The following is a 23835-nucleotide window of genomic DNA, read 5'->3' on the forward strand; positions in this document are numbered from 1 at the left end:
TTGTCGTCCGGGGTCTGGGTTCTGTTGATGCTATCGCTGATCTTGGATGAGACAGAGGTCATTCTTTTTGAAGGAGTGTAAGAAAGGGTTAAAGTAATGAAGATTGTCAAGTACAGCTGAAAAGGATAAAGCAAAGAGAAAAACATGGATTGGTACATTGGTAGAAATTCTGCTCTGTTGGTGTTTTTCGCCTTGAGCAGACTGTAATTACCAACAGGAAGTTGGACACCACATCTCTAGCAGGACGCCTCACATCAAAGGGAAGGGCGAATTACTTTTGATCTAACTTTTCTTCTATAAAACTCCAGTTGTTTACTTGTATTAAAGATCTGTTGTTTAAATTAAGGAAGACTGCCTGTAACATGACTTTGTAAACAGCTTGAGGTCGCCACAGCATGGGTAATAGACCTGGACCAACACACACACACTCATTTTTGACTGGCTGGTTTTCTGAATTTTAGGAAGTGAACTTGACCAAACTGTTCTTTGGACAAGACTGGATGCATTGATGTTGTTGTGCTTTTTGTATATTACTGCCCAATTCAGCCAGAACACTGGGACACACTGGGAGGAGGACTTTTGAGTGTGTGAAGTTAAGAAATTGGGTGGAAATCTTACCACACTCAGTGGATCCACATATTTAGCTGCAGACACCAAACCCTCAAAAGCCATGAAAAACAGAGTGTGGAAACCTCAGTTGCTTCAGTTTCTCATCAGTTATCTGGCACTTTGGTGGCTTCTGTTGAATTCAGTCACATTCAGGTTTCTCATCCGTGGAGCACCAGCTCGTAGCAGGTCATTATGATGCTTTTTTTAACCAGATGTTCACTGTAAAACTTATTAAACCAAAATAGAATCAGATTTGACCATTAAAGATACTTCAATCCCAATTACAGGTACACTTGCGACAAATCAGCTGGTTATCTGGGAATGTAACAAAAAGATGAGAACAGCACTGTCCACTTTAGAGCTTCTGCTAATCTCCACACTACCAGCAAACCCAACAAAGTTGTCATATGAAAGCAGAGACTGATTAGGAAGGGTGCATTCACATCAGGATAGTCCGCTAGACTCTGTCTGATTGGGGATTCGGCTTCGTTGTAGGGAGGTGTATCCATTCAGATCGAGATTGCATTCACGATGCACTTTGGTCAAATGCTCCAAACCTTTACAATAATATATCCCCATTCCCACCAAAGGTGGCGCTGCACTAGTATGTAGCAAAAGAGAGGACGAGACCTGCATGAAGAAAACTCTGTTGTGAGTTAAATAAAGCATTGTTTTGAGGTTTTTATTTAGTCTCGTGCAAGTCTACTACAGAAATACACTGCAACAATAACAGTATGCACAACAAGGAGAGGACCCTTAATGCGATCGCTATGTATTTACCCACAATGCAATGGCACATCAAATGCAGGAAGTGATTTTTTTTTTTTTTTTTTTTGTAGTTCGCTTCTTGTATTTGGTCTGCTTAAAATGGGCCGAGACCTGCGTTTGAAGGCGTACCGAGTCCAGTTCTTCGGTCCGAATCAGAATTCGTTTGGTGCCTTCACATTTCCCCAAACGAAGCAGACTTTCCGAGTAAACGGACTCAGATTCGAATAAAAAAAGGTTGATGTGAATGTGCCCTAAGATGTCTGTCTCATCACTGTGTGACAAAAAATTCAGGTGCTAGCAACCAAAGATAAAAGCATCATTATAAAGATCATTATTAATGTCTTGCTGTGCTGGAAAAAGTTTGTTAATGCGTTCTCCTATGACGCTGCCTTTCTTTGAACTGGATTGTGAAGGTCCTGGTTTTTTGCCTGAAGATGAAGGAGGTTTAATAGTGAACTATTTCCTCTTCTTGGGAAACACTTTTTTCTGGATCCTCATGGTGTTTGAGGGCTAGAGATATCAATAGATATTATTGATAGACTTGTATCATTGAGATTTTTAAACAGATTTTTTAGTTTTCATATGAGTGGGTCTCTGATTATTGCAGTAAACTTGTGACTAGGGCTGGGCAATATGACGATATATATCGTTTGGACGATAAAAAATATGTATAGTTTCATACGAGACTATCATTTACGCCACAATAAGGTGCTTTACTGCAGTATTTTACATCTAGATGCACTTTGTGGCATGCACGCTGCAAGAAATAAACAAACATGGAGAAAGACTGTAACAGATGTGTTTCAGAGCAGGATAATTCACAAAAAAATGACCAGCCGACCCAAACTGATGAGCTTGTTCATAAAAGATGGGAATCTTCTGTCGCATGGATGCCGTTTGGATATAAAAAGACGGACATGGAACCGTCAACAGACTAGCTCACAGTCCCAACAACGAACTCCAACACAACTAACTTTATCACCTGCGCAAGAATCATTACAAAGAATAAAGAATAGGGTCAACGATCAAAAGCCTCAAAAGCAGCGTCAAGTGGTGGCAAAAGAGCTCATAATTTTACCCGTGAAATGCCATCCTGCCATAGTTCCCCAAGATGGAAGGGGATCGCTACTGCCGTTGCCAAGCACATCTGATAAATAACTGATGACTGTCACAAAATTGCACAAACGATTTTAGATTTTTATGTATATCGTTACGGGGATATAAAATTAGCTATATTGTGATATGAGGTTTTGCTCATATCGCCCAGCCCTACTTGTGACAGGGTTTGTTATGAAGAAGAAAATGAACATAAACAGAAGTGAGTTATCCGATATAAACATGTCGGCTCTGTCACAGGGTGTTTTGTCGATTAAACAAAAGCACAAAACTAGTTAATGTTCAAACTGCTGAGTGTGTGTTGTCGGTGAAACCTGTAACATCCTGACCAACGGTTTGTTGTTTGCACAGCTTGAATCAAAGCGAATGCAGATGTCTATCAGTGTTTCTGAATCAGCTGTGTTGTTGTCTGTCTGGATTTCTGCTTTTATCTGTTACTCTGCTTCACTGTTGGGTGGTACGCTGATAAAACCTGGATATTTATTACAGCAACTGTCTGTCTGTATATGGGACATCATGTTTCTATTACACCTGGGATGGAGGCTGAAAACAAGGGATTTCATCTTTTACTTGAACAGCTGATCTTAAGTAAATTGTAATAAACAAGCAACATTTTTCATTTTATGCAAAGCTACGGACATCTTTTCCTTTTAATGTGTTGTACTCTTTTAGAAATAAGTGTTTGCTGATAAAGATCTGCAATGAGACAAAACTAAGGAATTTTGCCACCTTTTGGTTGTTGAGTGGTGTGTATTTTCCTGCATGGTTTCCTGCTGGAATGATATTTCTGGTTGGGTTAAAAAGAAGCAGATAGAGCATTCACCGAAGAGCTTTAATTTACTAATACTAGTGCTCACACTGATTTACTTTTAGACCAAGTGATAGACATTTATAGTAACCATTAGCCTATGAGCTGAAGCTATAGGTCAATATGTTGTACCTGTTTCCCACTTTTATTGGTGAAACAACTACCCCCACCCGTTCCTCCCCCTTCTTTTAAATAAATCTGATCTGATTTGTAGATTATTATTAACCAGCTCCTCTTTAAAGGTTAATGCAAGTGCTGACATCACCAGAATAGAGTCCAGTAGAGCAAGCTTTATAAACAAACAGACATACGGGTGCAATCTGCTGTGTCGGGAAACTTTCCATTGTTTAGACCAAGTAGGCAGATATCTTAAATAGACCGCCAACAATGCCCGATAACAAAACTGACAGCATCTTTTGGCTTTCTTTACTGAAGAGACTGTTGCACTTCACTCCCCGAACTCTGACAATGCCTGGATTTACTTGTTTGACCAATAATGTGAAATATACGTAAGGAAACATTATTAGTCTGTGTATATAATTCATTTTTAATCATGACATAAGCAGATTTTAGAGACAGTAGGGTGAAATAACGCCTGCTTTTTTTTTTTTTTTTTTAAATGTACAAAAGTGTTTTTGTTCGTCATTTTTCTAAGTTTCAATTAGGAAAAAACAACAGTGGCCAAACCATCATTCTGCTGCTATAATGCTCAAAAAGACAGGTAAAAAGATCAATTAAAACAATAAAATTGACAAAAAATTATCATGTATTGCATTTATTTTAAAAGTAAAATTATATTTAAAAAAAATATATTTTAAAATTGCGAATCAAGAAATCCCAATATTTCATCTTTTTTTTTTTCAATTTGATTTCCCACCCCTAGTATATAATTCATTTTTAATCATGGCATAATCAGATTTAAGGGATAGCAGGGTGAAAAAAAGGCTGCTTTTTATTATTGACAGTAATATTGCTTCATAGTTATTTTGCTTAAATATGTGATTTCTATTCTTTATCTAGTCATTATTGTTAGTTTTATCATGTTGATGTTCTCCTAGTCTTTACGGTCTTAAATTTTAACCATCCAGTTTCCCACTGGCTTAGTTTTTCATGATTTTTTTTTAACTTGTGTGTCTCCAGACACATCAGTCTGTATTTTATACATATGTAAGACACATTATCTTTAGTGTGTCTTACATATGTCTATGTCACTTTTAAACCCATTCCAGGCTCTATATGCGCCACTTGTTTTGCATGTCCTTATATAATCAGCCTGCTCCACCTCCATCATCTCCCTCTGTCATATGCATGCCCACACTGATGTCCATCTCCCTCTTCTGAGCTGCAGGCCTGTTTACATTAGTCTCTAAAGCCGTTATAACAGTGACACTTTGAGTTAAGCACAAACAAACAAACATATTTGGAGCAAGTTCTCATTATTTTACATATGCAGGTGTGGTACCTGGATTGAAAGCAGGGGACAGTGCAAACAGTTTGTATGAATTGCTGTTTTGCGTTTTAGCACATTAGAGATGACATGATGCTACTGGTAATCTCGAATAATGACTTTTTGTGTTTATGTAACACTATGCATTTTTGATGCATCTGCAGTATGGGTTGAATAGTGGGAAGCAAAGTACAAGCATGCGGTAAAGAGGAGATTACAGATGTCACCAGTAACCATAGACTATAAAAAGATGGACTGAGCCTTCATGACGTCACATGTAGGTTTCTGAAGAGCTGAATAGAGGCTCAGTGGGCGGTTCTTACCGTCACCATCTTGGCAACGTCACATGTGCCGTCTCTCCTGGAAAGTACTAAAATGGGCAAAGAGGTGGCTGTGAGCATGGGGGTGGGTGATTGACATTCAACGAACTCTATCCTGCCTGTAGCTAAGAGCTAACCAAGCTAACCTGGCGCTAACCAGCTAACGGAGGTAGACAGCCTAAAGCTAAGTGACGCTGTTAACCGGCTAAAAACTACAGTTCTTCTAAATTCCTTATCTTGAAGCAGGCTATTGAGTACCTGTCAATCAAAAGGACACGCCCCTAAATGTGCCAAATTTCGATATGAAAGTACCTCTTAAAGGAGGAGTTAGGAAAAAAATTCACTGCCCCCACAGTTGTCATGAAAGTAAACATGACCTACTAAAAAAAAATTTTATTTATTTTTTTTAACCAGGCTGTAAACATGTTTATTACTGCTGTGAAGTTGGCATTTTTAACATGGGAGTCTGTGGGGACTCTCTGTTTTGGAGCCCCTATCGGATGAAGGGGGGAACTGCAATTTTTGGCACTTCCGCATAGGTTTCACTTTTTACCGCCAGAGGCTCCGTCCATCTTTCATATACGGTCTATGCCTGTAACACTGGTCCCTGCTCTATTTTCACATGCGCTCAGCCAGATATCACCCATACTTTGTTCCTAGTGTGAGCTCAGTAAAAAAAGCTCAGAGCCCAGTCTGACTGATTTCAACTTTTTGTTGTCGTCATAACATTTTTTTGTCATAACATGTAGAAAAATTTTAGGATTGCAGCACATGTGTTACAACTGCATAATTGTGAAGTGAGGAGGATAAAAGCTGGGATCCACTACGTTGCAGACAACCAGAGGAATGCTGATGTGCACGGTTGCGTACCCACTGACCCCTCCACGTCGGCCCACCCTTCGCTGTCAATCTCAGTTGTATTTAGGAAGTGACAGACCAGCAGCTCCAGCCTGCACCAAACTCTAGATAAAGATTCTTGCCTTCTCCCTGCTTCTCCACCAGCCTTAGGGTATATGTTGTCACTCTGCAAAAGTACACCTTTCCAGCTCCCACCACTCTATTGCAAGAGGGCAAGGGGTGAGATGGAGTCAGGGGGCTGGAGGGGGCTCGTAGCAGGGAAAGAACATTCTGTGCCAGAGAAATGCAGCTCTGGTCTCCTCATGCTGAGCACAAACAGCCAGCTGAATGGTTGGTGGGACCATGCAGTGTGGAGGCTCTGATTGGCTTTGTGTGAGTGAGGAGGTGGGATAGTGGGTCATCTCCTGGTTATTGCCTGACAGGGGGGAAAACAACAAATTGCTAACATGTCATGGAATATTTTTGGCTTTTGGATGATGTTTTGTGGGGGGGCTAAACAAGTTATTTTCAGTTCAACCTTGGAGATTAAATATTCCTGCTGACATTCAGGTAACAAATGATTTGCCATCAAAATTAGATGCAAATGAATTGTTAATGATCATGGGTGTTAGCTGGGAGCTTGTTAGCGGTTCAGGTTTTCCGTATCGTGGTAAGAATTTTTATGAACGCAACATTAACATCCTGGTTGCAATCAAAACATGCTTGATTAGTCTTCATGAAGTTTTGATTTAAAGGGGGAAAAAAAGAACCAGCAGTGTTAAGGTGGAGTCTTCATGCTGTTTTCCAGCCTCTGAGTATGAATAAATTTCTATTTTAATGTCACTTAGTCAGCATTGTTCACCTCTCTAAGCATATTTTTATCCATTTTTCAGCCCCACTGGAAGGCTAAGCACTTTTCTTTTTTGCTCTTTTCCTAAGCCTAAGAAGTTGGTTCATTTCCATCATGCATACAGTATGATGCACAACAGCAGCCAACACAAATATGAAGCAAGAGAGATGTTACAAGGACTTTAGATCTGCGGTGAACAAACACAAGAAACAAAAAAGTTTTAAAAATTTTTATATTTATTTATTTTCTTTATTTTTTTTTTTTTTATTTAATATAAATGCATTTTAACCCCTTCCTGTCTGCGTGGTGTCACCTGCACTGTCGGGGTTTAAGTCTTCCGGGCAGGCTGGCAGAAACTCCAAAGTTTACAAGAAATTCCCCACTAACGCAGCTTTGGAAAAGCAAAAAGCTGCATCCGTTTCTGGTGAAGCATCGGGCTGAGAACATACTGGCTGGCTGAGGAGGAAGAGTGTCGTCAGACAACAAGTCTCCATCAAACTCGCCCTGTGTGTTTCTCTGCATCCTGAGGCTGTCCTGAAGAAGATCAGAGGGGAAAAATGGCCATCATGTTTGACAAACTACCAAAAGAAAGACTGTTTTGTATAAAAATAAAAAAATAAAAAAAAGAAACAAAACATGGATGTACAATTTTTATGAATGCAACAGTTCATTTTTATGAATTGACGATCTTAGTCAGCGTCGTCTTGATGCTGACTAAGAAGCATCAAGACGAGCTTTCTTTCTTTCTTTCATCCATTCCAGTCGTTCATTCTCCATACCGTTTAGTCCAATTCAAGGCTACTGGGAAACTGAATCCTATCCCAGCGATTAGCAGCCAAGAGGCAGGGTACACCCTGGAAAGGTCGCTAGGCCATCGCAGGACCTTTCACCTAATTCTAGACAACTTAGATCATGCTCATGAAAAGGGTTAAATGCCAATCTGGTGGAGGGAAATTACACATACCAGGGCTGGACGATTAATCGGATTTTAATCTCAATAACGATCTGTGTTTTCAATGAGCATAACAATAAAAGGGTGCGATTATTTTTCTCTTTGCAGTTTCCTCTCCTACTGTCTTCAGTTGCTAATCGAGCATCACTGGCATTGCAGCGCTGTGCTGTAAACTTCTCCCACAGCCGCTTTGGTTTCATTCAGACACTGTTCTCGCTAAATCTGGTGACTTTTTTTTTTTTAAAAGTGACTAGCGACAAATCTAGCAACTTTTACTGGAGTTATTAGAGACTTTTCTGGCGTTTTGCCGACTGACTTGAAGGCACATATTGTTCTGCAGGTACTGTAAGGAATGAGCAGCGGGAGCCTCTCCCGTCCTAAAGCACTCCCAGGCGGCCAGTCTCAGTCGACTCCGGCTGCAGGTCGATGTAGAATAACTGCAGTAGGTTGTGGAAGTTCACTCCAACATAGGTTATACCATTGTCAGTGAGAACTGGCTGCATTATTTTCATATAAATGCACATGTAGTTCAGCGATTTAAACACTATTTTATCCCTCTGTTACGAGGCGTTACCATAGCAACGCGTTAATCAGTTGGTTCAGATCAGCCGTCTTTTAACAGGTGAATGAGAGAAACGCGGTTGTTTGGCATAAAACATACATCGAGGCAAACGTAAAATAGTTCCTGTATAAGCAGTAAAAGCGGATTAAACAACTCGGAACCGTGCATTAGACGGTTATAATGCACGACATGGAGTCGAGAAAACCACAAAGTGCAGCGTTGTTAAAAAATACTTGATAATTGTGTTAAATAATCGAGATCTCAATTTCAGTCAAAATAATCGTGATTATGTTTGGTCACAATCGATCAGCCGTAGCACATCCTCACAAGTCATTTCAATATTTACATTGTTTAGTTTAATTCAGCTCTGCAAACCTAGTCTTTTTTTTTTTTAATTATACTTATCAAAGGCATATTTTTCTAAACTTCATTATTGTTCACAAAAATTTTAAAAAGTCATGAAACGAAGTATCTTTTCCATGACTGCATATGTGAAATGAACAAAGGAAATCCTACCAATGAGATGCTCAGATTTGATGCTGTGAGAATTTGGGTTAAACTCCAACTTTTTTTTTTTTTTTTTTTTTTTTTTTTTTTTTTTACTGGTGCACCCAATTTAGAAAGTAAAGCACAGAAATACAACCAATGCAAAAAGTAAGTCTGGAGCTGTGTGCAGGAGTCAGACACGGCTTTAATCCCTCTGATTTACAGCCCACACAAAGGGTGAGAAATGATTGTGAATCATGATACAAAGCTGCATGTCAGCAACTTTACAACAAAGTCGAGCAAAGCAAACACGCCACACAGCAGGAGAGCTAATCAGTTTTTACTTATCTACGGGAACAACAAAGTTAACTCTGTCATCCTGGGATTTTTCTCTGAGATCCAATCAGATGTTTATTCCCATGTCTTTCTCATGCACTTCATCTTTCCTCCCATTTTCTCCACTGCTGTGGGTGGAGTTGCTGCATCTGCCTCAGTGGTATTTTTCCTCCAAAATTTTATTTGTGGCGGCAACAATGTCTTTTGTTTGCTTTGTTTACGATGGCGTGAGTGTTGTTACCATAAAGCAAACTTATGAACTGCAGTATGTGAGGCCTTTGTCACTGCAGTGTAATAAAGGAGCAACGACTGAAATATAAATCCGAGAGCATGACTGCATTTCTCCTTTAGCTTGTTGTCTCTGACAGATTTATGAAAGCAGCAGGTTATAACAGGTTTTGCCGTTGTATCACTCAGCATCCTGTAAACAAGACACGCAATTTCCTACAAGCTCTGCTTTGTTTGGTTTGTTTGAACACAGCTTCTGGCTAAACAAAGTGGATGATGTCGTCACAATGATGGTTTATAAGCTCATCCAGTTGTGTGTGCCTGTACATGTTCCTTTTTGCTTGTAGAACACAAACTAACACCGCTGTAACTTGGTGCACTGATTTATTTAGTCTCTGTCACTGCGTTTGTTTCTGCACCTCGCTGTGCACTCTGAACCTGCCATGTTGAATCAGTTATTTACTGATTGGAAAGACGAGTGGAAAGCTCACCTGTGAGGAAATGGTTTAAGTGTGTGTCAGCTAGTGAAATGAGCTGCAGTCACCTTCGACTTCATCACGCCTCATTTAAATTCCATTGCTGTTAAAAGAAAGGCCAATCAGAGGTGTGGCTCCTCTTGTCAGCGCAGTGTTTTCTTTCTTGAGAACCTCAATCAGTTTTTCCCAGCCATCACTTACAATATCCTCCAGTTTAAAAGGACACCACAGCAACTGGTGGAGTTATTTATAGCGGTGCATGCTGGAAAACCCGGAGTGGAGAGGCCTTTATCTCTGGATCCGGGATGAGTTGCAGCTGGCTCACTACTGCATAAGCTGAACTCCCAGTTTGTTTTACTGAATATGGTTTTGTTGGTTGTAATTACATTCTTTAGACAAAAGAAATATACTAATTTTGTTGTTTTGGATTTGAAGCAGACTGCACGTCTTCCCCATGAGTGGCTCTTGATGTTTTACAAGCTCTCGTGTGGGATGGTGTGCATGTGTTTGTGTGTGCAATGTCGGTCTTTCTCCAGTTAATGCAAATCATTTGTTCAAGCCTGAAGCCAATAGTGTCATGCCAAAGGTTTATTCAAGCAGAGGAGAGTTGGTGCTTGTTTGTTTATGCTTTTGTTTTTGCTTAAGTAGTTTTTTGGGGGTTTTTTTTCATTTCTTTTTTTAAATGTTAAGGACATCCAAGCAATTGCTGATCAATTCTCAATCAAATATCTTGAAATTCTTTGATCTAGATGTCGTAAAACCTCAAGGTCACCTCTACAGAAGTCTACTTTTGCTTGATCAGATACTTAAAAACCTAAAGACATTCTCTTTAGAAAGACAAAACTGGAAGTCCAACAAGTTTGAGATGCTGCAATTGTTTAGTTTTAAAATACGTAAAGTTTTATTTTGTCATCAAAAAGGGCAAAATGCTCCATTTCAGGTTATCTGATAAAATGTTATGCCTTCTGATGACAAGAACTGTGAACAGACCTGACATTTTGCAGAGGGACTTCAGTACTAAATAGAAGTAATTTTTTTTCCTAATTTCTGCAGTTTATTCTGACATTGTGTCCGCTGTTGGACTCATTGATTTATAGCCATTCATATGGTTTTGCTAATGAGGTCTACAAGCAGACAACTGTATTTATGAGATAAGACATGAGATTGATGTCATGGTGTCTCGAATCCCTCAGGGTTCTTTTCTTTTTTTTTTAATAAATTTGGGGGCTTTTTTTTTTTGTTTCCTGTCACCTAATTTTGGTCATCTTTCCTGTCTACTAGGTGGAACCAACTTGTCTTTAATACAGTGATTTGTTTTACTTATATTTTACGTTATTTATTAAAGGGGCTCTATGATGCTATTTCTAGTTGTCTGAGCTTTCTACAATGTGATAGTATTGAATACTCATCAGACCTACGAGTGGTGCCGTTTTTTATCACCTAAACGCATGTTTGAGTTTTCCAGCACTCTTTACGTTCGGTTTCCATGGCAACAGAAACTATTGGTTTTAAAGAGTTTTTTCTACTTCAAGATTTTAGTGGGATCCTGGGGAGAAACTCAGTGATTGGTCATCTTCTCTAGGTTGTGCACGTTCACGCCCACCTTCACTGCTCATTATAATTACATTATAATTAGCTGTTGACCAATCAGATGCAGCCCACAGGCAGGACATATGCATACTAACTCCCCCTAAGAAAAGAAGAAGAAAAACCTGAGTGACTGTAGAAAAGTTTTGTCTTTCACTTCTGATTGGTTGTGTCCATTAAACTTTTTTCTAATGTGGTTCCTCAAACAGTCGTGTTTTTGTGAAAGAAAAGAAAAAGTTAATAAACGCTGCGGGATGAAAAGATGAACTGCAGGTAGAGATGAGTCTCTGCTGATAAGTACATTCCTGCACAGTTTTAGTGAGTCAAAAATAACATTTGGGACAAACTGTTGATCATAATCTGACATGTAATACATTATGCAAAAGTTTTCATCCGTTTCCTCCTTTCTCTTTGTCTTGTCACCAGAGTGCCCAGAGAAGTGTGGACGGCGAGCTTGCACATCAGACGGCGAGTGCTGCCATCCCCAATGCCTGGGCAGCTGCACGGTTCCCAATAGTGACACTGCATGTTCCGCATGTGTGCATTACTACCACCAAGGACGCTGCGTGGCTGACTGCCCTCAAGGTACCTTCAGGTTCGAGGGCTGGCATTGCATCAATAAAACTGTTTGCTCTAAAGTCCACAACCCAGACTATGACCGCTTCGTCATCCACGGAGGGGAGTGCATATCTGAATGTCCATCTGGATACACAAGATCTGCACCCAACAGGTGGGTTGTTGTTCATCCTGATGCAGAGAAACTGCAAATTCAGAGTTTGCAATTGCTTCTTTGAAATGCTCTTTTAAAACCTTCCAGTCCTTCAAAGAAATGTGAAAAAAAGCTAAAGGGCTTGAGCAAATGAGTATCTACCAGTAAAACGACACCGTGTCTTTCCTTCCCACCTCTCTCTCTCCCTCTTCCTCTCTCTAGTATGTACTGTACAGCCTGTGACGGTGTGTGTGATAAAGTGTGTGAGGGGAAGGTCATTGACTCCATGGATGCTGCCCAGTCTCTCAAAGGCTGCACAGTTATGAAAGGCAACCTGCATATCAACATCCGCAGAGGCCGTAAGTACTGCAGTGTACCGCAGCAGCACTACCGTCAATACCGATGTTTCCTGACATGTGTAGAGACTTCGTAAAACTAGTCTGTAACATACAATTCAAGCCGTCTAGAGAGGAGTTTGAGGAAGTAAACTGGAAACACCACAAGGGAAAAGACAAACCATTTTGTGTTATTTTTGGATGTAAGCAACCATGAGAACCCAGTTATTTGAGTTTTACTAGTTTTTCTTTTACAAATCTAAACAAGTGGATAAACTTTACAAAAGTATTAGATATGAGTGGAAAAGTAATAATACGTTTGTTTTTGAATGTGTGTGTTTAGATAACATGGTGGCAGAGCTGGAGAGTTTCACGGGTCTGATCCAGAGAGTGACCGGTCATGTTCAAATCACACACTCACACACTCTGAGCTCCCTGGCCTTCCTCCGCAGCCTCAGATACATCGATGGAGAAAACCTTCTAGAAGAGTACGATCTCACACTCGATCTACACGCTTATGTAGATGCTTCACCACGAGCACAAACACAAAATCTAATCTCCGACCACTCCTTTAGTAAATCCTATAGTTGATTGACTTTTCTTCTTTTTTTTTTTTTAAACAATTTCTCCCATATAGTAATATTTTTCTATCTGCTGTATAAAAATAAATCACCATAATTTTAGTTAAAACTTCAGTTTATTTTAAGCTAAAATCATATGAAAATATACTCATTTCCAAACAGTTTGTAAATGTAAAGTAACCATAAAAAGGACCATATTAAAATACAACTATTACTTGTTACAACTATACCTGCTATATTTTTATTACCTGCTATAGAAGGATACAGTAAAACTTCTAAAGTCACAGAAAAACAGATACTAACCAGCTTAAGGTACAGACAGATGGTTAACTCCACAGCTTAGGGGTTGTGGGGCTGTTTTTGTGTTCACAGCATGACACCATATCAGTGCTCCTGCCTTGTCTTTTCTTTACTTGTTTTGGTAACCGTAGTCTTAAAACTAAAATATGACTAAAGTCTCTAAATCCACATATCTTGTACACAACCTTTCATGTCATGATCATGATGTCTCGAGTTTTATCTAAAGGTTGTAGTTAAAAAATCTATTTTAACATTTCGTCTTGCATAATTCAGTTGTAAAAAAGGAAAAACATGCATGCTTGTGTACAGCCATAAATAAGCTTTTGCCCAATAATTAAGTGCTAAATCTCCCTACATTGCAGAATATAATTAGAGCAGGTACAGAAGTGCAAAGTAAGTGCAGGTTGGCTTGTTAGGACCCTGGAGGTGTTAAAAGATGAGGTTTTCTCAGAAGAAATGTGTTTTCCGGATATTCTTTTGAGGTAGGAAAGGCACGCCTCTGCTTTTATGGCACCTAGCGGCTCATTCCATCATGGTGGAGCCACAAATGAAAACATTTTGGACTGAAACATCCTGAGAGGAATGCAGCAATGACTGACTTTAGATGACTGAGGGCACAGCAGACCCTGCAGTCAGTCTGTTGGTAAGGATTAGGAACCTGAATTTGATTAAAGGGGGATGACTGGCCACTCATTTTAACACCAAGGTGACGTTCAACAGTCATGTTGTTGCTGGTTAAAGAGGTTTTTTTTTTATGTTAATATTGTATTGGATGAAATGATTGACTGGAATGACTGGTAGAACAGTCTCAAAGATGTCCAGTTAACCGTAGCGTTCCTTCATCTGTATGGGTAAGTCTGGGAAGCGAGCTGGCTTTATTCTCAAATTTATAGGGTCATGTGTCAAAATATAAGGCAGGGCTACTCACTTTGGTCGTATGAGGGTAGCAGACTAGCAAGTTTTTTAAAGTCTCCCTGCTCAAACACGCCTGACTCAACAAGTCATTGTGCAGAACTTCTTGGGTTGTGGGAACTATTTGATTAAAACTTACAGGGCTGCGACTCTCATAGGAACAAAATGAATTGCCCTGATATAAGGTATATTCATTCATTTTCCATACTGCTTTGTCCGCTTAGAGGTCGTTGGGAAACTGTAGCCTGTCCCATCATTAGGTGAGGGCAGGGTACACCCTGGACAGGTCACCAGTCCATCACATAACCAACACAAAGGGACAACCATCCATTTACGCTTGTGATCAGTTGACTTAACTTGCTTGTCTTTGGGTGGTGTGAGGAAGCCATGGTACCTGGAGAGAATTCACACACATTGGAGAAATGCGAGCTCTGCACAGAAAGGCCACTGTTTGAACACCAAAGTGCTACTGTGCCAGCAGTGCAGCCCAGTATAGGGTATAGTAGGGTAGGAACTGTGGCATGTGAAACCATCCAATCAGATGACAGAGCTCAAAGACGAGGTGTATATTCCAAAGAAAAGGAGCCCCAGTGATGAGCCTTGGGGCACTCCCAAAAGAAAGTCAGTAGGGTGCAAAGTCTCATGTCCTCAACTTAACACTTGAGTAGAACGCACAATGAGGAATGATTCAAGCCAAGACAGTGCGATGCTGGAGATGCCCATCTCAAAGAGTACACATAATGAGTGGCTGGTCCTTGAGCTCCATCTGATTTTAGGGTCTCTTACAGAAAGTATAGTCATCCTAAGTCATACACCCATTCATAGTAGCATCAGAACTGGATTTAAAATTGGATGGTTAAATTGGTTTCGTGTAAAAACATTTTGTTTTGGATCAGGTCCAAACCTTGTTAAAGGATGATTGACCACCCAAAGTACTCTTGTAGAAACCAGAATACTGTGACAGGTTTTGGAGACAGCAGCTATGCAGGGATGAGAAACTCCATTCAGCTGTAGATACGTAACCTGTAACCTGTATATGAAAATGACCATGCAAACAAAGCTATGAATAACCAGATTAGCACTAAAAAAAACTTTTTGATGCTTGTACAGCTTCTTTGAAAAGATCAGAGGTCAGTGTTTCATCAGCTTTTATAAGCAAGGGGTGAGTTTTGTGCCAGTTTTAAAGCTTTGCTTTCTAGCCTTCCATCTGAACAGCTTCTGTTTTTACTGCGCGACATGTTTACAAGTGTGAGAAAACTCGCAATACTATCTGATGGCACATGGAGTCAACACAGACCTTGAATGTCGTATAACCTCCATCAGTCTCAGGAAAGGTTTTCTCGGGGTCATACAAAGGCCTTCACTCCCTCCTTCATCTGTTTGTCTTTGAGTTCATGGGAGTCTCACTGTCCCAAGGCCCACATTACAGTCATTCCTTTATGTCTGGGTGTTACCCAGTGACTCATAAAAAACCTCTCCAGTACAAAATAAAAAAGGAAAAACAGCTTCTTGTTTATAAGTTTTTCCAGGAGATTTTTTTTTCCATGCTCTATAAGTAGAGCATGGAAATCTACTGATAGTTTTACAGCTATATTCTGGAGTTAAGTTACCACTACACATCCACATAATCCTTAAAAACTGAGGGAAGTTGGTAAATATTCCACGATCAAATGGATCATCTTGTTTTCCCCTCCAGCACGTATGCCTTCTCAGCCTTCGATAACCAGCAGCTCCAGTATCTTTGGGACTGGAAGCAGCACAACCTCACCATAAAAACAGGAAAGCTGTTCTTCAGAGCCAACCCGAAACTCTGCATGTCTGAGATCCGCAAGATGTGGGACAAGACGGGCATCCGGGGCCGCTTTGCTGAGACGGACTTCCGAAACAACGGCGACCGAGCGAGTTGTAAGGGTCAAAATGAACTTGCGCCAAAAAACCCCACAAACATTTAAATTGCTACGTGCAAGAGTTACTTTGATTTAAGAGCAGTTTACAAACACCTCCTCTGAGCCTTTTGCTCTTCTGCACCATATGTCAGTATTTACTGCATCACACTTTCAACAAGTCTAATTGCAGCCCATTACACCACACACATATTGAAGTACTTTGGATGCACACTCTTGTCTGTTTCCTTGCGGCATGTATAGGTGAGAGTACAATCCTGCAGTTCAAGTACAACAGCACAAGCAGCACAAGGATCAAGCTGACATGGCAGCGCTACCGACCCCCAGACTACAGAGACCTCATCAGCTTCATCGTCTACTACAAGGAGGCGTAAGTTTTCCAGACTTGCCTTAAAGGGTCACTGCTCCTGTCTGCTGGCCGACAATTACAGAGTAAATGTGACAACTTAAACTTCCTTCCCTTTGCTTGTTAGTCATCTGGTTTAAAAGGCCGTAATTTGTCTGGATGAATAGAACCCTATTTAAAGACTGTTTAACAGGGCTTTGACCAAAAGTAGAGTCAGATTTGTAGACAAATTTGCAAGGCAGTGCTTTGTTTCCAACTTCTAAACAAAGATGATGAAGATAAGTGGCTAATTCTTCTGTTTGACGCTGCAGAGGAGAGAGGCTGCAAACAGAGGGTGGAACTAAGAGAGAAAAAGCCAGAACTCGAACAAGCCTAATGAGCGTACTAAACATAAAAGTATGGCCTTTATTCTTGTATTATTTATTAATAGGATGAAAGTTATTATATTTTCATAGCTTCACATAAAATCTGTTGAGCTGCAGCCAGTTTTGGTCAGCTAAGTGGAGTTGATGTAGCCATTTCCTTTGCATGTAGATGAATTTTGCCAGTGTGTCTACTGAGGATAAAAACTCTTCGGAGACATTTTCATCTCCAGCAATGCATGCACGTATCAATAATTTACCAAAAGAACTTGCTCTTTTAAAGTACCTGGGGTTTGTTTACATCCGTAGTAGATTAAAACAAAAGAGATACTTGTCAGCGCTTCATTTGTAAATGTAAATATAGCAGTGACTGAGAGCCAGAAGGTTGGTGATGAAGTAATGACCTCGCTCTGCTTTCCAGTCCATTTCAGAACATCACCGAGTTCGAGGGGCAGGATGGATGTGGGTCCAACAGCTGGAATATGGTGGATGTGGAGCTGATGCCTGACAAGGACTCAGACCCGGGTGTTCTACTTTCCGGCCTGAAACCCTGGACTCAGTACGCCATCTTTGTTAAAGCCATCACACTCATGGTGGAGGACAAACACATCCCCGGTGCCAAGAGCAAAGTGGTCTACATCCGCACCAGCCCTTCAGGTGAGCATGGTTATTTTGTCAGCTAAATGCTACTGTTGGTATTAGAAAATCTATTTTTATTAATAGAAAAAACAAAGGGTTGACATTGTTGATAGAAGTCTTTACTATATAGCAGGGTTGAGCGACATGACAATATATTTCCTTTGGACGGTAGAAAATGTGTATCGTTTCATATGAGGCTCTATTGTTTACACCACGATAAGGTGCTTTACTGCAGTATTTTACATCTAGATGCGCTTTACGGCATGCATGCGCAATATATAACCAAACATGGAGGAAGACAGTACCCTGTTTCAGAGCAGGATAATTCACTTAAAGATGACCAGCTAACCCAAACTGATGAGCTTGTACCTAAAAGAGGGGAAATTTCTGTTGCATGGATGCTGTTTGGATATAAAAAGGCCGACGTGGAACCGACAACAGACTAGCTCACAGTCCCAACAACGGACTCCGACACAACTAACTCACTTTTTATATCACCTGTGCAGAAATCAGGACAAAGAATACAGAATAAAGAATAGTCAACGAGCAAAAGCTGCAAAAGCAGCGTCAAGTGGAGGCGAAAGCTCTCATAATAAACTCCAGACACAAATGCTGCAACAGGATTTTCCCTGTAAAACCTCATACGGCCATAGTTCGCCCAGATGGAAGGAGATCACTGCTGCCGTTGCCAAGCAACATCTGACACATAACTGATGACTGACACAAAATTACACAAACAATTTTATATCGTTATGTATATCGTAATATCGGGATATAACATGAGCTATATCGGAATATGAGATTTTCGTCCTATCGCCCAGCCCTACTAAATAGTCAAAAGTGAAGCAACTGTATCAGTTTAATCGTTTATCTTTTTTTTTTTTAATGACTAGAAATGGAATATTTTACACATTTAGGCAGATTCTCATTCACGGCCATTTAGTGACAAAGGCATGAATTAAAAAAAAACCTTTTAGAGTTTCTATTAAAAATAAAAAAGCCATTTACACTTTTTAAAAAGCCTGATACTGTCCACACTAGAAATTTATCAGACTTTAACTTAAAGACGCATTGCTGACACTTTCTGACGTTAAAACTTCACATTCTGAATTTGTTTGACGACACAGTGACATTTTTCATGTATATTTCTGGAGCCGCTGCTGCCCAGCGGCACAAAACAACTTTTACATTTGGTTTTGAACACTCGTCGTCACTGATTCAACAAAGATCTGCAAGATTTCTGTTGTGTTTTTAAAGCAGAATGTCGGGAAATCACAGATAATTACTCAAGATGACCTGCTTACTTTCTGCATGTGAAGCTTCCCAGCTGACTCTGGGTTATCACCCACTTCTGCCATAGTTAAATGATTGCACACATCTTTGTGTGACTCAGCTGTGTTCAGATTCACCTGACTTGCAAACTTCATCTTTACTGTTAGTCCAATTTCCTAAATCATTACTGACCCCTGGTGGCTGATATTGTCCACTACATCCAGCCACCTCGGTCAAACAAACAAAAGCATTTCTGAGGGGTAAACTTTCCTGTATGATTCCTGATTCCTAAAATGTTATGTGGACACAGTAAAGGTAAAAAAAAAAAAAAAATCTCCTCACATGGGATTATATCATGATGACAGTATTATCAACTCTTTGGATCTTTTTCAAGCATACTGTAAGGAGATGAAAAGCCATGCAGTTTGAAATAAACACAGCTGCAGCTCAATGACACTGACTAATACTGATTTACAAACCCTGTCATGTCATTAAATGCAATTGAGGAGTCCATTAAATAAATCCAGCTGTGGTGTAAAGACATAGCAATGATGCGATGTCATAGAAACACAGCTGCACTGGCAGATTGTGCATCTCACCCTGAAGAGGAGCATTTTCCCGGCTTTGCTCAGAGTTTTATCTCTTGTCTTTCAGTGCCCTCAATGCCTCAGGATGTGCGAGCCTATTCTAACTCGTCTACGCAGCTGGTGGTACGCTGGTCGCCACCTGTCTCACCCAATGGGAACCAGACTTACTACCTGGTGAGATGGCAACAACAAGCTGAGGACAAAGAACTATATCAGCATAACTACTGCTCCAAAGGTATCCTTCCACCCCCCTCAGTCATAAGCTTCCACCATTATAATCGCTGTTGAGTGCAGCGTGTAGTAAACCTGTCAGGAGACACATCCTTCTCTTCTTTTGCCAGAGCTGAAGATCCCCGTAAGGATCGCTGCTGTTGGGGTTGGAGACCAGGAAGAAGACACAAAGCCCACTAAACCAGATCCGGATGGGGCAGATAAAGGCCCTTGTTGCCCTTGCCCCAAATCCGCAGAGGACCTGGAGGCTGAAGCTGCCGACGCTTCTTACCGAAAAGTCTTTGAAAACTTCCTACACAACTCCATTTTTACTCCAAGGTAATCCACTGTGTTATGCCTGCGGCTATGCTGAGGCAGTCTTTAACCAGATGTTTACCTTTTGTTTCAGTTTTTGATGTGTCATACTTTGTGTCAGTCTCATCACATTGTGGACTTCCGTGTTTAGGCTACCATCCCGCTTCCTGCCTTGAACTTCAGACATCTGCACCACATTATCTCTGCATTCACACACAAACACACACACACACACACACACACACACACACACACACACACACACACACACATCTCCGTTCGGTTAATGCAAATGACTTCTGAGCTTGTTTTGGGGAAGGAAATCAAAGCAGAAAGCAGACACCAGATTAACATCAGGTGTCGCCTGTTACTGTCTTTACGCTTTCTCTTCAACTTTCCTCTGGCATGCACACTGCCTTGTAGATCATACTGTATATATGAACCTTTTGGTTGTAGTTTTAATAGTTTTTAAAGAAAAAAATGTCGTTAAAATGTGTTAAACTTCTTTCTATGCTAACGGCAGAATACTGAAGTTGTAAATATGAAATTAAATACTTGTTTAAGAACAAATTTGGTGATCTCGTATTGCCTTCAAGGTTTTCATTGCATGACTTTTTATGAGAAAGGCCATTGTCTACAATAATGAGTTGGGCTGTTAGTCATTTGTTTGGAATATAACCAACTAGGATTCATCCCAGTTGTTTGAATTAAGGCCAAATGGCAAAGAAACAAGGAGATTATTCCCGTTCAGGTTGAAGGAAAAAACATTTCCAGTCACTCTGATCAACATGAAGGCAAAGGCCTGAGGACACCAAAGCACACATGCTCAGAGTTTCATCACAAGATGTGTTTTATTAGCATTGATGCGGCAAAGATGGGGTTACCAGTCATTTTAAATGCACAAGTTTCACTTTTATTTTAGTAAAAATGAACCTGTTGTTTTGCTTAATTTCTATCATCCTCATCTTCAGGCCACCAGATCGGCGTCGCAGAGATCTCTTTGGCGTTGCAAACTCCAGTCACACCCACCGCCACCGTCTGCACACCAACGGCAGCACCGTGCCCCCTCCCCACGCCGCTGGTAACGGCAGCACCGCTGACCCGAAGCCAGCCGAGCGAGAGTTTGAGATCATGGAACAGGCCGTGACGGAGCGCGAGCTGCAGATCACCGGCCTGCAGCCCTTCACCGTTTACCTCATCGACGTTCACGCCTGCAACCGGCAGGTTCATGGCTGCAGCGCGGCCGAGTTTGTCTTCTCCAGAACCAAACTTGCAGGTTAGAAGAGAGAGAATCTGTCTTGCATACATACATAATGACAGTTTCCAGGTAGGATGTGTGAAAGGCAGCATGGATGATGGGCTGCTGTTTTCTTCTTTTTTTTATTCTCCAGAAAAGGCTGATGACATCCCAGGAGCGATGACATGGGAGGGCCATGAGGATTGGGTGTTTCTACGTTGGCCTGAGCCGCCACACCCCAACGGACTCATCCTTATGTATGAGATCAAGTATAAACTGGGTGCAGAGGTAAGATAACGTCGGCACATACACGTGGTTTCTCTCTGTGCCTTTGTTGGGTATTAAGATGCAAACAAATGTTGTTTAGAAGAGTTTTGCAAATGTTACAAACTCCATTTTATTTTAAATGTAGGACAAAGAAAGATAACAAACAGTAATTTTATGCATGGTTAGTCTACATAAATACATGTTGGTCACTCAGCTGCTCTACTAACCAGGCATGAGAGTGATTATTTATTGGAAGTGAGACTGAATGGGGCTTATTCTGTAAACCTTGTCGCTAACTGGAAAAAATAATTAAAACAGAAAGCTTGGGCAGCTGAACTTGGATTTTGGTAAAAATTTTTTGGCAATTTTTTTTTGTTTTTCTGTGCATGTGACTCAGGCTGAGAAGCACGAGTGTGTATCCAGACAAATGTACCAAACCCACCAAGGCTTTCGGCTGTCCAACCTCAGTCCAGGAAACTACTCGGTCAGAGTGAGAGCCACATCGCTGGCTGGCAACGGCTCCTGGACACAGACGCTGGATCTCTTTGTGGCTGAAAGTAAGACGAGCACGTTGTCACACACAGTTGTTTTCTCCTCTTTGCAAGAACAGATAATTGTTCTCTAAAAACGCATCAATGCAGGTTGGATTAATCAAACTGTTTGTTCCAACAGGATACGAAAACATCCTCTACGTTATGATCTTAGTTCCCATCAGCATCATCATCTTCATCAGTTTTGTGGTTGCAACGGTGGTCCTCCTCAACAGGAAAAGGTGTGTGCGCAGTTAAGTTTATGACCTACAGATTGATCACAGATGCAGAAAAACACGAACCAAATGAAGCCGCTTCTGCTTCTTTGACTTGGTGACAAATGAAGCTGAAATTTGTGAGCGGCACCATCTTGTGTTTGTGGTTCCAACTCGTGATATTCCAGTCCAACTTTAGTCACAAAACCAAGATCCCAGCTTCATGAATGTTATTTGTGGGAAATTCTAAGTCATGTAATGTTGGAGTAGTCGGACTATGTCAGCTTCTTCACCATCATATTTCGCCAGTGTTGCTCAGATGCTAAAACAGTAAAATGCATGATTATACACCACACTGATCCAAAAATTGATGTGGTTTGACTGTAAACACGTTTGTTTTTGTGCTGAACAGGAACAGCGACCGGCTTGGCAACGGCGTCCTGTATGCCTCGGTCAACCCGGAGTACTTCAGCGCTGCAGAAAGTGAGTGATATATGTGTGTTTGCGTAAAAATATGCAGTAATGCAAACCGTCTATGTAGCCGTAATGGCGTGTAACAACAAAGAATTCCAACTTTCTGTAAAGTGTATGTACCGGACGAGTGGGAGGTTGCTCGGGAAAAGATCTCCCTGAGTCGTGAGCTCGGCCAAGGGTCGTTTGGAATGGTGTACGAGGGCATTGCTAAGGGCGTGGTCAAAGATGAACCAGAGACCCACGTCGCCATCAAGACCGTCAATGAGTCGGCCAGCATGAGGGAGAGGATCGAGTTTCTCAATGAAGCCTCTGTCATGAAGGAGTTCAACTGTCACCATGTGGTATGTAGCAACATGCACCTCGGCAGCAGACATAGGCAGGAAAACTCTGATTATTAAACAGATCATTCAGATTTTAGGCTTTTTAAGCATCAATAACTACCAGAGAGATGAGTTTCCAGCTGCATGCGTGAGTCAGTTCTTGAAGTAAACCTGCGTGTTTGTTGCAGGTTCGTCTACTGGGTGTGGTCTCTCAGGGCCAGCCCACCCTGGTCATCATGGAGCTGATGACGAGAGGAGACCTGAAGAGTTACCTCCGCTCGCTGCGACCTAAAGAGGTAGCGGAAATAAGAAAATAAGAGATGTTTTGATTTGGTTGAAGATGCTTTAAAGGTAGCAAATCCAAATCTGTAATTTGGTTTGACTTAAATTCCTCATTTGTACTGATAACAGCTAACAGGTCAAACAGGGATCACCAATCCTGGTCCTCGTGGACCGCCGTCCTGCAGGTTTTCCAAGTGTCCCAGCTGCAACACACCTGATTCAAATCAATGTGTATTTAGCAGACATGAGCCGAGCTTTGTCTGAGTCTGAGACGGGAGTTTTCCAGCAGGGTCACTTGGAAAACCTGCAGGACACCGACCATCGAGGACCAGGATCGGCGATCCCTGCTTTAGAAGTTCTTTGTGGATTAACATTGGATTACTAATGTTATAAAAGGGCTTTGCAAAGTTCAGCAGAGTGAGTACATTTATCTGCTGTCTTCTTCTCTGTCTGTGTGTGAGCAGCAGCAGTGGTCGAGCTTGTCTCTTCCGCCCCTGAAGAAGATGCTTCAGATGGCCGGGCAGATCGCTGACGGCATGGCTTACCTCAACGCCAACAAATTTGTCCACCGAGATCTGGCAGCAAGGAACTGCATGGTGGCTGAGGATTTCACCGTTAAAATAGGAGGTAAACCTCAAAGTCATCAGTCACACAGA

General features: G+C 41.1%; 1 protein-coding gene across 1 annotated transcript in view; it reads left to right on the forward strand.

The window, feature by feature from the left end:
• Positions 1-23835, forward strand: part of LOC306759514 (insulin-like growth factor 1 receptor) — a gene marked incomplete at both ends in the record, with an annotated part of 51604 nt that overhangs the window by 24475 nt on the left and 3294 nt on the right. The window contains 16 exons of the mRNA XM_079245183.1: positions 11809-12112; positions 12314-12450; positions 12770-12914; positions 15916-16124; positions 16367-16493; positions 17253-17488; positions 19397-19564; positions 19671-19878; positions 20826-21130; positions 21246-21379; positions 21756-21915; positions 22031-22130; positions 22516-22586; positions 22689-22918; positions 23086-23193; positions 23644-23806. Of these exons, the coding sequence (XP_079101309.1) occupies positions 11809-12112; positions 12314-12450; positions 12770-12914; positions 15916-16124; positions 16367-16493; positions 17253-17488; positions 19397-19564; positions 19671-19878; positions 20826-21130; positions 21246-21379; positions 21756-21915; positions 22031-22130; positions 22516-22586; positions 22689-22918; positions 23086-23193; positions 23644-23806 (2805 nt within the window). The remainder of the gene's footprint in view (positions 1-11808; positions 12113-12313; positions 12451-12769; positions 12915-15915; positions 16125-16366; positions 16494-17252; positions 17489-19396; positions 19565-19670; positions 19879-20825; positions 21131-21245; positions 21380-21755; positions 21916-22030; positions 22131-22515; positions 22587-22688; positions 22919-23085; positions 23194-23643; positions 23807-23835) is intronic.

This window comes from Telmatherina bonti (genome assembly GCF_933228915.1).
Source record: "Telmatherina bonti genome assembly, chromosome: 1".
NCBI lineage: Eukaryota > Metazoa > Chordata > Actinopteri > Atheriniformes > Telmatherinidae > Telmatherina > Telmatherina bonti.